The following is a 13856-nucleotide window of genomic DNA, read 5'->3' as shown; positions in this document are numbered from 1 at the left end:
TTTGAGGCCAAATTACTATATACAGGTAATTACAACAACAGACACGATTTTAAATCTCATGAGTTTTCAGTAATGTCTTCATTTCGTCAGTACCTTAAACTATATGATGGGCAGAGCTAATTACGCGTAAATTTTGTGAATGGACACGTGGAATCTGCCCTTTTATATGTGCGATAAAACAAGTCTTGCAAGAGCCGCGAGACGAATCTTGTCAATAAGGGCAGGGCCAAAAGGAATTGGTGGATAATGTATGCAATGAGCTGTTTGACTTGCGGAAATTTGAAAGCTCAGCATTGGTTAAAATGACCGTAAAGCAACCAATTAAATTTGTTAGATTGGTTAGGTTGGAGAGCCTGGACAGTGACATTTTCTTGACCATAGTTGGGTATCCAAAGTGGATAAAACCAAGTCCGTGATGATGATGATGAAGGAAACATAAAACAATTTAAGAAAGAAAAAAAAAAAGGGGTGTCTGGGACAATTGACTAACCGAAGCAGACAACCGTTCCCAATCAATTGCTTTCCTCAAACTACCCAAGAAAGCTGTCTCCACTTCCCCTAATTCAGGAGAAACCAAACCAAATCCGCTCAAATAAAAAAAAACAATATATATAATATTATCTCCACACTCTTGAACAACTTCAACCACAAGTGAACCCATCACATATAACTCCCACACCAAGCTACCCAAGCGCACGCACAAAAAAATTGCTCGACAATGGCAAACAAAGCCCAAATAGCAGCTGCTTCGTGGGGGGTCAAGACCAGCTTCCACTCCCTGGTGGCTCTCCTGCTTGCCGGTGCCGTCATCGGCGTCGTCTACCTCACCCGCGACGCAGAGCAGCCAGCGCTGGATGAAGATAGAGCGGCGCTCCTCCAGAACTCGGCCGAAGCGGCTTCGCCAGCGCCGGCGCCTTCAGCGTCGGAGAAGGAGTGCGACTTGTTCTCGGGGCGGTGGGTTTTCGACAATGTGTCGTACCCTCTCTACAAGGAGAAAGAGTGCAAGTACATGTCAGATCAATTGGCTTGTGAGAAATTTGGACGGGAAGACTTGAGGTATCAGCAGTGGAGGTGGCAACCCCGTGGATGTGACCTTCCTAGGTACAAAGACCCATCAATGATTTTTCTTGAAAGTTGCATTAGGTATATTCAAGACTAATTTACGAAATTGGTCCATTTCGTTTTTAAGTATTGAACACGACTAATTTGTTAAGAGAGAGAGAAACCGACTGGCTTATTTGAATGTCGATTATATTCATGTTGAGTTTTGATGTGCTTATGAAATTGATTAGGGTTTATGAGTGGAGTGTTGTGGCTGTGTGTGTGGTGATAACAAGGGTAGGTTCAATGCCACAGCATTGTTGGAGAGGTTAAGGAACAAGAGGCTCGTGTACGTGGGTGACTCGCTGAACCGAGGCCAATGGGTCTCCATGGTTTGCCTGGTCGAGTCCGCCATCCCTCCAAACCTCAAATCCATGTCGTCCGAGCACAACTACTCCCTGCTCATCTTCAAGGCCGCTGTAAGTCAACATCTCTTTCTTGGCCACTCAAAACTCTCTCTCGTGACAGACAGCACAACAACGTTGGCACACGTACGTTGTCCTTATGTACGACATTGGACTTTTCTACGGATTTACGACTTGTTTTTTTTTTTTTTCAACAATCACGTTGTGCATATAGTGAAAATTCATTCTCAATTGAAAACCAGTTTCTCTCAGTAAATTGAAAAAAAAAAGTTTAATTTTGGCGATGTCCTTGAATTGAATTGAACTCACCCCTCAAAAATCATAAATGATATGATCAAACGAGTTGTCACATCGAATATTGTAAAAAACACTGCATCAAGTAACAGATTCAAATTGAGTACACTTGATGCAATATAGATGAAAAAGTTTTATCTCGAGTTAAAATCATATCTTTCTGCATAGTTCGAGCTGACATTTGAGAAATCAATATCAACATGATGTTTCCATTGCCATTCAAACTTTAACTCGTATGAAATTCCAAAGTATTTAAATTTCAATATCGTTCGGTCTACCTACTTTATTTCGGGATCGAGTTTACGAAAGTAATGATTTTGATATCAACAAAATTAGGAATACAATGCGACTATTGAGTACTATTGGGCACCACTGCTAGTGGAATCCAACTCTGACGATCCAGTCAACCACCGGGTGCCCGATCGGATCGTCCGAGTTCAAGCCATTGAGAAGCATGCGAGGCATTGGTCCAATGCCGACATTCTCGTTTTCGACTCGTATCTTTGGTGGAGGAGATACCAAATGAAAGTATTGTAAGCACTCTTTCTTCATCTATAAATGTAAAAAAAACCAGGTTGTATAACTTCTAATTGAACCTCAATTTTATTGGCAATTATTCTTCATTTAGGTGGGGCTCGTTCGGAAGTCGGGATGGGATTTACAAAGATGTGATGATGCCACGTGCCTATGAGATGGCTCTTAGCACATGGTCGGATTGGTTGGAAGTGCATGTGAATAGATCGAAGACCCAACTGTTCTTTGTGAGCATGTCTCCAACTCATGAAAGGTATGACCTTTTCATAGCATCGACGCACCCTTTTGGTTGCAAGATTTGTTAACAAAGAAATAAGCAAAACAAACATCCTTTTTTATGTCGTAGAGCCGAGGAATGGGGTGGGGACGTCGGCCAAAACTGCTACATGGAAACCGAACCAATCACGAAAGAGGGGTACTGGGGAAGCGGGTCGGACCTGGCAATGATGCGGGTCGTCAAGTCCGTGGTTGACGGATTGAAAGCGAGGGGCCTCGGGGTTCAAATCCTCAACATCACACAGCTCTCTGAGTACCGGAAAGAAGCACACCCATCCATACATAGACGACAATGGGAACCCTTAACCGAAGAGCAAAAGGAAAAGCCGATTAGCTATGCGGATTGCTTCCATTGGTGCTTGCCCGGAGTGCCAGATGTGTGGAACGAGCTTCTCTATGCCCACATTTTCCATAATCGGACACAAAGATTAGAGGATAGAGTTGAAGGATTGTGACTCAGGGAGCTTCTTCTTTCTTACATTTACTTAACTTGAGGTTTGACCACAATTAAGTGAAGTTGGGATGGATTTACCTCCCCTCTAGGGCCACTACACCACAAGGAAAAAATAGTCTTGAAAGAAGAAAGAATGTACAAAGGGTGCCTTATTTGCTTTTTCTTTTTTCCCTTTTTCAACCATTGTTATCTTTTTCTATTGCGGTAATGTGATGGGGATTTTGGAGTTAGGTAACCCTCCACCCCTAACATAAAAAGCAGGAACGACTCACACAGTAGCCAAATTAACATCTTGAAATGAGAGCAAACAATGTGGAGTATAAATCTGGCAAATGTTCAGTTTCTAAGTTTGGCAGCCCCACGTTCCATCGTATTAATAAAAGATGAGCTAAAGCTATTATTAGAAAAAGAAATACTCGTTACAAGTTGATATATAGAATGCGATTTCAATACTTCTTTTGAAATTATAAGCAGCTAAAGGAGCAAAAGTAATACATCGCACTACTCTTGTAACCTTCAACCCAAACCCGCGCAAAACATGCTCCTTGTGTAAACCTCTTTTTAGTTCTCTACGTGGCTATAGTATATTTACGAATATGTAGATGTATGCTACTCTCCTCGAACTAACTTTTAGGTATCTTAAATAAACTATGATAGGAACCTAATGATTATAATGACATTGCGAGGTTATTATTTTCTTCATGAACAAGCACCATGGCTGAAGAGACCTTTTTCGAGGCAAAGCAGTTGGTATGTTCTACATTTCACGATCACTGCAAGTGCAATAATCAAGATCTTCAAGTGACACAATTGGAGAAATTTAGCTTGACAAGTCTTAGTGAACATTCTGCGGCATCACTTGTAAATATACATGTAACCTTGCTTGTTCATCATGAAGAAAGATATTCTTCTAACGACACAAAACAACACGTGCATTAAAAAAAATAGAAAGTTAAATGATGATACTTGACCGTTGTGATTGTGATGACTTCCGGAAGACTTACTTTTCTGGAAATGGTTCCATCCTCTATGACATGCCAACCTGCTTCATCATAAAGAACCTTTAGCAAGTTGTTGGAATCAGCATCTTTAGGCAGTTTATAATTTTCATGAGCTCGAGGCCGGCAAATATCTTTGGGGCCAAGACTCGTTGATTGGACTTCGTTTGTTTTGTCATTCTGTCTCAGATGGGAATTGATATTATGTGACACGCCTTCCATCTTTCCCAGCTTCGTGGACGATCCAAAGGGCCTGTAGTGGTTCTGATGCACCCGCTTAATTCGCTCTTCTTGTGCTCGGCCACGGTAATTTTCCCTTATATTCGACTACTTTCATGCAAGAAGCTGGCCTTTACATAGAGGTGGAAGCAGTAGCCAAAAAGTAAGGAAAACAGTCTTCAATGCTTTTACCTGACCCGACGATGATATTGAGTTTCAGCAAATTGTTGAGTACAACTTGTGCTATAGCAATCCACCGATCGGTGGCCGAGTTGGTTTGAATTCAGTTCCTTTCACAAGAAGTCTTGAGTTCAAAACTCCTCGGCGCCTCCATAAGAAGGAAAAAGATTTTATGCGGTGGCTAGGAGTGTTTATTTCACAGGTTACTTTCAATCGATTGAGCCCAAATTAAAGACAAAATCAAAATGGCTCTAATTGCTCTCTGATTTTCGGTGTTGGGGCAGCGCAGGTGTGTCTTGCCGTGATATCAGGTCATAGTCCATGCAGATTTTGGTTTGAGGACCACGAAATTTCGACCAGGCAAAGCATATGGGAAACAAAGATTGTCATTGTCCTCCAAGGCACGCACTGAGACTCCAATACCATCTGTAGAGAAACAAAGATAGAGAAAGTGGAAGGCTTGGCACTAGGCACTTCATGCTTTCTTGTGTTTGGATCGGTGACTGACCGAGTCTTGCATGGACTCGATTTATGAGCCCAATCTGTAAATATACGGTGCCAAATGCAACTGAAGGTTAGTTATCATCAATCCATTGTACAAGATGTGCATCGGAGTCTAGCACTTCTAGCAAATCCAACACACACACTAGAGACAACTTATGCTTTTGTCATAATGTACTCTTCGCGTAACCAGAAACCTTATGACTCCAGACCTGCCAGGGGTTCTTTACATTTGCTTAGCAAGAGGGCTAAATAGGAACTCGAGATTTGACCACAACTACGTCTATACAAATGAGCTCTACTTAACAACAAGAAATGGAATGTGTCATGGTTGGATCCTTTCTTCAGGAAGATGTGAACAATACACAATGTAACATCCGCAAAATGGCAGCAAACTCTGAGAACAGCACCGACTTTGGGCCAATGAAACCGAATATTTAAGAATGTTAGTCACATTGTGGGCTTTTCAACGAAATCGGCCAACAAAATCGATGCTGCCCCTTCAAGCACTGTGCATCCTGTACTAGCATCATGCATCAACTTGAATTGCACATTCTTTCTGCAATTGAATCAATGGAGTACATATCCAAGGATTAGCCTACTAATCATATGGGGACAAAGCTCCTTACTGACATCAGATGATAAGTGATCCATAACGATCATTAATATAACTAGGGCTGACAATGTTGGTCACCACCCCGTTTGCATGACGTGAACGTGAGATGAGTAAAACACAACTTACATAAAAAAAATGCGGATATGACACGACACGACACACTAACTGTATTCTTGACACAAATTGATATGAATTAACACAATTTTCATCATAATTTAATTTTTTGGCATGATTAACACGAATTACAAACACGATTATGACATGCTAACCTGACTTGCCAGCCCTAGTAAAACGGTATAGAATCTTAACATGAGATTACAGTGTGAACCCAACGTCATCATAAGTTCTCACTGAAATGACAATCAAGAATGCAGCAGCAAAGTTTTAATCTAGAGTAGCTATTCTATGTCTTAATCATTTAGTACCATTGCCAATTGGTTCCACTACAACCAAAAGGTGAGAGTAAGAGAGGCTATACAATAGAAAACTTACGATCAAGGTTGCATCATCACCTTTACCATCTAGCTTTTGCAATCACCTATCATAAATAACACCCTCTCCTTTAGCTCATCAATTACCTGTTTAGAGGTAAATGCAGAGATTGTTCAATAGAAATCATCATCACCAATGCCAAATTGATGCACGATGAAATTTTGAACTCCATACCAACTCGGAGAGTTTTGCCCATCCATGAGTAGACAGAGCAGCTTCTTTAAGGTGACAAAAGCAGGGAGGGTCGAAGCTAAGAAAGTAGTTTGAATTTTCTGTTGCTTCTGCTACCCAAAGATGATTCATTTGGTCTTTTGCTCTTTTAATAAGATTACAGAACCCAACCTGCAAAACAATGCAAAGAGGACCAATAAGAACTTTAATCGGGATGTAGAAATGTGGGAACAGATTTGCTGACATGGGACCTGCCATATCACAATGACATTGTAATATACACAGATACAGGATGAAAACTTTTAATTCAAGATAGACAAAACCAAAATGGACAGGAAGATTCTCTGGACAACTAAAGTTTCTCATATTGAAAACGAAAAACACCAGAAATAGAGTAACTACATCTAGGTTATGCCAGAATGCTTTTTAGTGTCCTGTAGAACCTTGATTTTGCGTTGGCACAATTACCTTGTGTCAGCAATCTCTAGTACTTGATGAAACTCTCATTAATGGATATTTTGTCTGGAGTAATGACAATGTACTTTTCAGAAAAATTTTGGACCATGTCTAGTGCAGTTAAGTACGTTCTTTACTCTCCATTTTCTCACCTTAGCACTATCACAAACAGCATGTTATAAATCCAAAGTTTCATCTTCATCTGGAGTTCATTGCAATGCACAATGCTTACCGTTGATCCTACAAGGTTGTAATTGATCGGGACAAATGAACTATCGTCAACTGGAGGGAAGGAGAAGCTGATGGCAAGTAAAGAAGTGTCATATTTGCCAGTCTGCAGCTCAACTTTAGAACCATCTGTCACAAAGATCCACTGCCTTTTTTGGTGGGACGTTGTGTAAACCTCACCCACGTATAGAACGAAAGCAGCAATATCAAATTCACTGAAGCATCCAAAGGCCAATCTTGTTGTCTGCATGATCTGGAAAATTAAGCTTGTACAATTTTAACATTGATAAGAGATACGTACCTGGAAAGAGGAATTTCACCCAAATTCGATAGAGAAATGGCTTTGCGGGGACTGAAGAATGGCCTGCAGTGAATAGCTTTGTGGTTGGAATTTTGAACTGTCTAAAGAAGGAAGAGAACAATGCAAAAGGATCTCACTCGAAATTTTCGACTTCTCGAGAAGATAAACGCCGCCATTTTGTAGTGGGTCCTCTTGCCTGTAGGTAAATGGTATCTGAATTGGACTTCACTGGAACAAGCTCAGAGATAGCATATGCCTGCCCCTCAATCAAATCATATTGCTGTGACAACAACCAAAAGTTCACTTGCAATGAAAATCAAAATACAAAGCATGATCCTCCTATCATGCCTAAAGCAGCGTATAATATACCCAATTTTACCTGCTTCTCAGTTGGGTTCCAGATTGTTATAAATCCCTCTTCATGACTACTTTTTCCATGGTAATTTTTTCTTTTTAGTCCTACCACCCTCACCCTTATAAATGCAGTGACTTCTCTCTCAGTCAAACTGGCATCTTGCAGAGCTTTCTCAATAGATTTCTCCATGTCAGATTGCCTAGTCACCTGAGACATACATGCAGTAAATAAATCTGCTAGTATCTAATTGGTCAAGCAAGAATCTGAGACCTACTTCCAATTTCGATCGATAAGCAGCGAAAGAATTCAACTGTTCAGGACTCATCTCAGCCATTAGAACTTCTGGTTCAGCAGACATCTCAAGTAACTTTGATATTTTTGCTCCCTCCTCACTATCGCTATCATTAGAAAGATGAAAGTCTTTGGTACTCCGTTGAAATTCGGAAACGGCGCCATCAATGACCAAGGAACGCCTGCAGTTGGACAAGCCAATGAGATAAAAGACAATTCCAGAACAACGATTAAGAATTTGATGCAGGTTGCTGTGAAGCAGATACAACATTAATGCCGTTTTCTCCTTAGAGCTCTACTATTCTCAAATGTGAGGACCATTATTCCTATGACCAGCAGAACATTTGCAATGCATCTTTTGAAGTTATTGCAAAATATTCACATGCTGTTTTAAAAAATAATGGCAATGCCTAAGAATCCTGTAAAACTGCAAAATTCCAAAGTCATTTTTCCCCTGCATAACTATTTGGCAATCTTTACAATATTATTACACTGTATCCCCTATTAGGATGGACATCGTCGCTGAAACTCAGGTTGCGGACCTCTTTCTTCTGAAAAATCTTTCTTCTGCAATTCCGCCAAGCATTCAGAAACAAGATATAGTAGAAGGAGATCCTAACACATTGCTCCATTCAGAATGATCTCTATTTTCCATTTGAGCAAGGAGTATATCATATTTCTAGAATAAAACACATAGTCTGTATGAGGATGTATCAAGCACTGTTCTAGAAGAATTTCAGCAAAGATGCCATCAACTAATACAACAGGTAATGTCCATATTAGCATTGATAGTTTAATTGCTCTGGTACTGTAGGGCCCACCTCTGATTATACAGCTGCCTGATTTTCATCTCCATCCTCTCTGATCTGACAATGGAATCTCCACTACTTAACCTGAAATAAATAACTCCCATCAAATAAAGTAGAATTTCTGCTACATCTGACTCGTGAAGATAGAAAGAAAGCTGGATTACCTCTCCCTGTAGAGAATAGGGTATATTCGTGTAATTCCAACTAAAGTCATAGGGATTGGACCTCCATTACTCTTGATACATCTGAATGCCAATGGAGCTCCAGCACCCTTGCCTACAAAATGATGATTTCAGGGCTTTACTATTGTGTGAGATATTGTCAGAAAGTTGGTAAACCCCATCATGCTTACAAAGTCCCAGTCGATCAGCCCAATGAGCTCTATATGTTCCATTTGCATGCAATGATAAAGTAACTGTTCTTGTTTCCTGAAAATAAAGCTAGAATGAGGAACTTATTTATTTAGCCTGTAGGATTGGTATGGAAAAAAAAGCTAACATATCATGGTATATGTACAATGTGTGATGGAAACTGTTGAAAGCAGGACATATAAGTTAAAGGGAGAACCTCAAGCGGTGAAACAGGTGCAGCCCAGCCGCATAATCTTGCTCCCCAGATCTTCAAAGGACCATTTTAAACCAGGATCAACATGCAATTCCTAATTTCTCACGAATAAAATTAAATAACCAAACTTGAGCTTGTGATGCATTACTCGAATTTTTTGGCCAATGTACATTTTCTTTTCCATAAGATGCTTTGACAGCAAATCATCAAGAAGCGCATCTACAGAGTACCTGTAGAACAACTTTAGATTTCAACTGTCCAGAAAAGGGACCATATGGTCAAATCAACATATCTCTTACCAGCCATCAGTTAGCTCCACTCGCATGACGTTGTTTAGTGTCCCATTTAGTGGTGTGGTTGAGCTTCGAATCTTAAGGTTGTCATCGACGTGGATAGCTGAAACACACAGCACAAGCAATGCGGCAGGGGAGGCATCTCCTTCAAGAATTCTCTTAATTGCAGAACGGTGGCCATGATTGATTTCCCTATCATATCTAAATAAGTTTCGTGTGAAGATTGTATGCCTGCCTCTACCATCCATGAAAGAACGTAGAGATCTATATAAGTAGATACCTATACTTCAGTTCCTCTAGCACATTTGTGATGGTAAGAAACTTTCCAGTTGTAGCTGGGTAATATCTCTCATAAGAGGCAAGCTTCCAAATAATCCACCTATAGTGATTTGTGACCCATCTGGACAATGTGAAAAGAACTGAGCGGGTTGTTTGAGGAATCGAATCATGCAATCTAAATCCAAGGATAAAGTAATAGTGAGCATGATCACAATATCTGGGGAGCCCCTTGAACATTATTTTAACAAGCATATTTCGGATGCTTAAAGCTAATGTGCTACAAAGCCGAACAAAATATGATAGTAACAGGCCCCAAAAGGCCACATTCATAATGCATCTTGTGACATACTTCCTACAACTCAGATAGCACCATCAGATACAAGCATAAACAATGTATCTGTCATTCCTCAAATTCTCTGAAATAATTGTTCGAGATTAGAACAGCAAATCACAAGAAATTGTCAAAGGCAGTACGCTTTAGAAATATGCTGTGTAGATGCTCCAGACTGGACCAGCAAGTGGAGGAAGGCTTCTGCCCCAATGCAGTTCAAGCCAGATTCATTAGCAAACACAAATTTGTGGGCATTATCCGGTTTGATCCTTCTCAACTGGTCTGGAATATGCTGCACCTAAGTACAACCAATTAAAGACGAAACCTGGTAGTTAAACTGAAAACAGATGAGAAAATGTGTTTACCATGTTATGCTCTCGAGGAGGCCCCGCAAAGTATTCACTCACATATACTCTTGGAATCTGAGATGCATATCGAGATGACACCTTTCCTTTATGGAGGGATTGCTTAGCCAATGAAGTGGATAAGCCTATTAAGATATAAATTTTTCGAATTAGACTCCCCATAATATGTTTGGCAAAACAAGTTGGTTGGCTTAGGAAGTTACCACTGGAAGAAAATATGTGATCCCTTTTCAAGGGGGACGAGAATTCAGAAGTTCGGGGCCTTTTGAAAGGGGAAACGAAACTTGCTTTTTTGAGCCTTCTCATTTCAACTTTTCCAGCGCCTGAACAAGTGATGTCAACTCTGTTTGAAATGTCCATCAGTGACCCACCTGACAATCTTACATGTGGATTCATCCTTGGACCTATTCCGTTTGCCAAGGACTTGCCGATCACAGGGCTAGAGGAATGTGACCTAGTAGTTAAGGGCTTCTGCAGACAAGCCACATCAAAATTGGACCTATCTGTACAGTCATGGGCAGCTGCATCAAACTTGTTGATCAAATTATCCGCAAAACATAGTTTGTCCAACTCTTTTGAGAAACGCACTTTATTAGAGGATGAACGCAAAGGAGTTATGAAACCATTGGACATATGGTTCCTCTTTGGTGTTCCTTGACAGAGAGAGGACATCGGATAATCATTTTCTTTGTTTGATGAATTATCGCCAGTCTGTCTCTCATTCAAGACAGAACATGGTCTGCTGTCAAAGTTCCCCTCATTCAAGAAGTCTCCCAGTTCTGGATCACCAAGAAGACTCCTGGCGCGTTTAAGGGCATCACCAGAAATTGATATAGATCTCCCGCCAGCTGTTTGGAACTTGATTGGAGCTGGTTTAGAAGGTATATCATAAACCTTTGGTTGCATATCACTACAATTTCCAGAGTCCTTCAATTTAGTTTCTACTAAACTAGTTCCACGATTAAATGAGATGCTCGGAGCAGATATAGAGTTAAGGGCATCAGCACGAGCCGAACCTTCTTTTCTGTCCAAATGTGATGCAAGTTGACACCTACTAGTGGTATTGACAATGGGTGGCCATCTTGTGGGTCGTAAGCCTGTGAAATCGCATTGATCAGTACCTTCTTCCAGCCCTAGCAACGGCTTGGCTCTTTCCATTCCTGTAGGAGATACACTAACCACTTTCCCAGACCCAGTCTGGAAAATAAAACTAGATCTATCAGGCCTAAAATCTCGAACATGCGCTTGTCCTGCACAAGAGGTTCATGTCAATATCAGGGCTTCATTTATTATAACACTGAGGTGTTTGAGGCATAAATGCTAAGAAAGGATTCCATAGAATAAATACTACATGCAAGCATTTTGAAGTTGTACATACTTTTCAACATTCTCAACCAAAATATTACGTACATGTGGAGCAAATTTAGCCAAAAACATAGGGAAAATTTGGGCGAAGTATCAACTTTATCAGAACCTCATTTGGTCAGATCCGTTCTTCTGACTTTCCTCAGAAAAATTGCTGAGGAAAAAGAAGTATTTAGCTACAAACCAGGCAGAAGCCATGTTATAACTTTTACAAAGAGTTTATAATCTCCTCAAAGGTGTCCGTTTGCATAACGAATTAAAAGACTCTCAGAGAGATGCAAAATGAGAATATTCCCTCTTTTAATCAAGAAGCCACGAGAATTGCAGAGTCTGTCAGAGTCCAATTATTAAAATAAACCATACGAAGTTATGCCATCTTTCATAACCTCAGTCAGCTCAAGTTGAAGCTTTGAGCACAGTTAAAACTGGCCCATAATGACCACTGTGATTGCATCAAGAAAAGAAGCAATACACTAACCACAATCCAAGCCTGGATTCATCCCCAAAACAAGGTATCTTCATTTCTCCAAATGCATTTCTTTCTCCATTTTCCAATAGATGCATTCACCAGAAACCAGTTCTATCCCATATGGACGCACTGACATAGAGTCCCAATCATATGCATTCTGACTGGATTTTTGTAGAGTATCTGCGGGATCAAGCCACAGCGATATTGGCAGTGCAGTACTAGTGAACAGGCTGCTGATTGACTGCAATGAACGGGGTGTAAGGTAGTTCGCTGCTGCCGAGGATGCAGCAAAATGTTTCTCTGACGAATTTAGAGCAGAGACTGAAGCTATGTAAGGTGAAAAACAGATCAACCCTTGTTCTTCAAGTAAAAGATTGCGATGTCACTCAGATTAATATGTGGAACAGAGGGAGAATCCAAGGATCACCTCGAAACTAGACAAATTTACAAAAACATGCCATTTCGGATAATTACTAGCTTCCAGTGACTAAGCTAATATTGAGAATTTAGTGCAGTAATTAGGGAATAGAGACTGCTCACCAGGATCAGGGAAATCATCACCATCTTCATCGCCCAGAACAGACAAAGCTTTGGCTATAGAAGACTGTTTCAGAGCCACTGATTTGCCCGACCCAGTCCGGAACATCGGCAAGCTCTGAGAAGCAGCATTGCCATTCTCTAGAAGCTTCGAACATCCTACGCAACCAAAAAGTCACCAGAAAAGGAGTTCACTCTCTCACTTACTGGTCAATTGTTTTCGAGGTGGACGAAGCAATTTAAGATGCAAACACTACAATTGACAAGCCCAAAACCGTATCAGAAATGGAGACAGAAAATAGCGCAACCTTGAAGCAAAAGATCGGACATTGAAGGGAGAGGTGAATTGGATAGACGCTGTTCAGTCGGAGATCCACTTGGTTCGCTCTCGAGCGCAGTCCCCAGATGGCCGCCGAGCAGTTCCCACCGGTAATCACCGCCACAGTCGGAGAGTATTTGCCACGCTGACATTTCGCCGGCGGAGGTCGATGTTGCCCGCAAAATCGTGTTTAAGGGTTTCGCCGGAGAAGGAAAATGGGTTTTCGTTGCGTGAGCTCGTTCATTTGGTGAATTTTTTAGTGGCGGGAAAAGAAAAGGAGTGGAGGGAATTAGAAAGTGATACAATCATGAAAAGGCTCATATATAATTTTAAAATCTTTTTATTGGACATCCAAAAAACATACATCATGCAAAAAAATATAGAAATAAATTACTAATTATTTTTATTAAAATTAATTCATGATACTAAAATTTGATAGGGCTAACATAGCAATTAGCGACTAAGAGACCGCGAATTAGTCTCCGTAAAATTTTGACATTCCTGTCAAGACTTCAGCTTCATATTAGTTGTGCACTATAAGGGTCTAGTTCTAACACATATTGTACCAATATTAATTCGATCCCGAACTCCTAAAGTTGTCATTTTTGCTAATGTATTCTTAAACCTTTGCATAAAAGTCTAATGTAGCCCTTCTATTTTAATGTGCCGCTTAAGATGGCCGACAATGACTAG

General features: G+C 40.6%; 2 protein-coding genes across 5 annotated transcripts; one reads left to right on the top strand and one right to left on the bottom strand.

The window, feature by feature from the left end:
• The first annotated feature begins 514 nt into the window (after nucleotides 1–514).
• LOC115745877 (protein trichome birefringence-like 34) lies at nucleotides 515–3253 on the top strand. The gene is made up of 6 exons (XM_030681493.2): nucleotides 515–581; nucleotides 619–1101; nucleotides 1343–1520; nucleotides 2097–2293; nucleotides 2389–2547; nucleotides 2641–3253. The coding sequence occupies exons 2-6, from the start codon at nucleotides 719–721 to the stop codon at nucleotides 3023–3025; spliced, it is 1302 nt and encodes a 433-aa protein (XP_030537353.1). The 5' UTR covers nucleotides 515–581; nucleotides 619–718; the 3' UTR covers nucleotides 3026–3253.
• A 1911-nt stretch (nucleotides 3254–5164) lies between these two features.
• On the bottom strand, nucleotides 5165–13448 carry LOC115745849 (protein BREAST CANCER SUSCEPTIBILITY 2 homolog B-like). 4 transcript variants are annotated; one of them, XM_030681459.2, is made up of 20 exons: nucleotides 13153–13447; nucleotides 12848–13003; nucleotides 10677–11723; nucleotides 10474–10598; nucleotides 10252–10406; nucleotides 9779–9898; nucleotides 9505–9699; nucleotides 9354–9435; nucleotides 9209–9259; nucleotides 8994–9069; nucleotides 8806–8917; nucleotides 8654–8725; nucleotides 7816–8014; nucleotides 7566–7748; nucleotides 7324–7466; nucleotides 7187–7249; nucleotides 6890–7100; nucleotides 6205–6372; nucleotides 6031–6116; nucleotides 5165–5481 (listed from the first exon to the last, which is right to left on the bottom strand). In XM_030681459.2, exons 1-19 carry the CDS (start codon nucleotides 13313–13315, stop codon nucleotides 6060–6062), a joined length of 3378 nt encoding a protein of 1125 aa, XP_030537319.1. In that variant the 5' UTR covers nucleotides 13316–13447; the 3' UTR covers nucleotides 5165–5481; nucleotides 6031–6059. The 4 variants fall into 4 exon arrangements, with proteins under 4 accessions (XP_030537319.1, XP_030537320.1, XP_030537321.1 ...); XM_030681460.2 differs by having other exon boundaries at nucleotides 6051–6116; XM_030681461.2 differs by having other exon boundaries at nucleotides 10252–10400.
• Nucleotides 13449–13856: the final 408 nt, after the last annotated feature.

The sequence above is a fragment of the Rhodamnia argentea genome, chromosome 7, assembly GCF_020921035.1.
Source record: "Rhodamnia argentea isolate NSW1041297 chromosome 7, ASM2092103v1, whole genome shotgun sequence".
Taxonomy (NCBI): Eukaryota; Viridiplantae; Streptophyta; class Magnoliopsida; order Myrtales; family Myrtaceae; genus Rhodamnia; species Rhodamnia argentea.
Note: the sequence above shows the minus strand (reverse complement) of the source record. Positions and strands in the feature narration are given on the sequence as shown.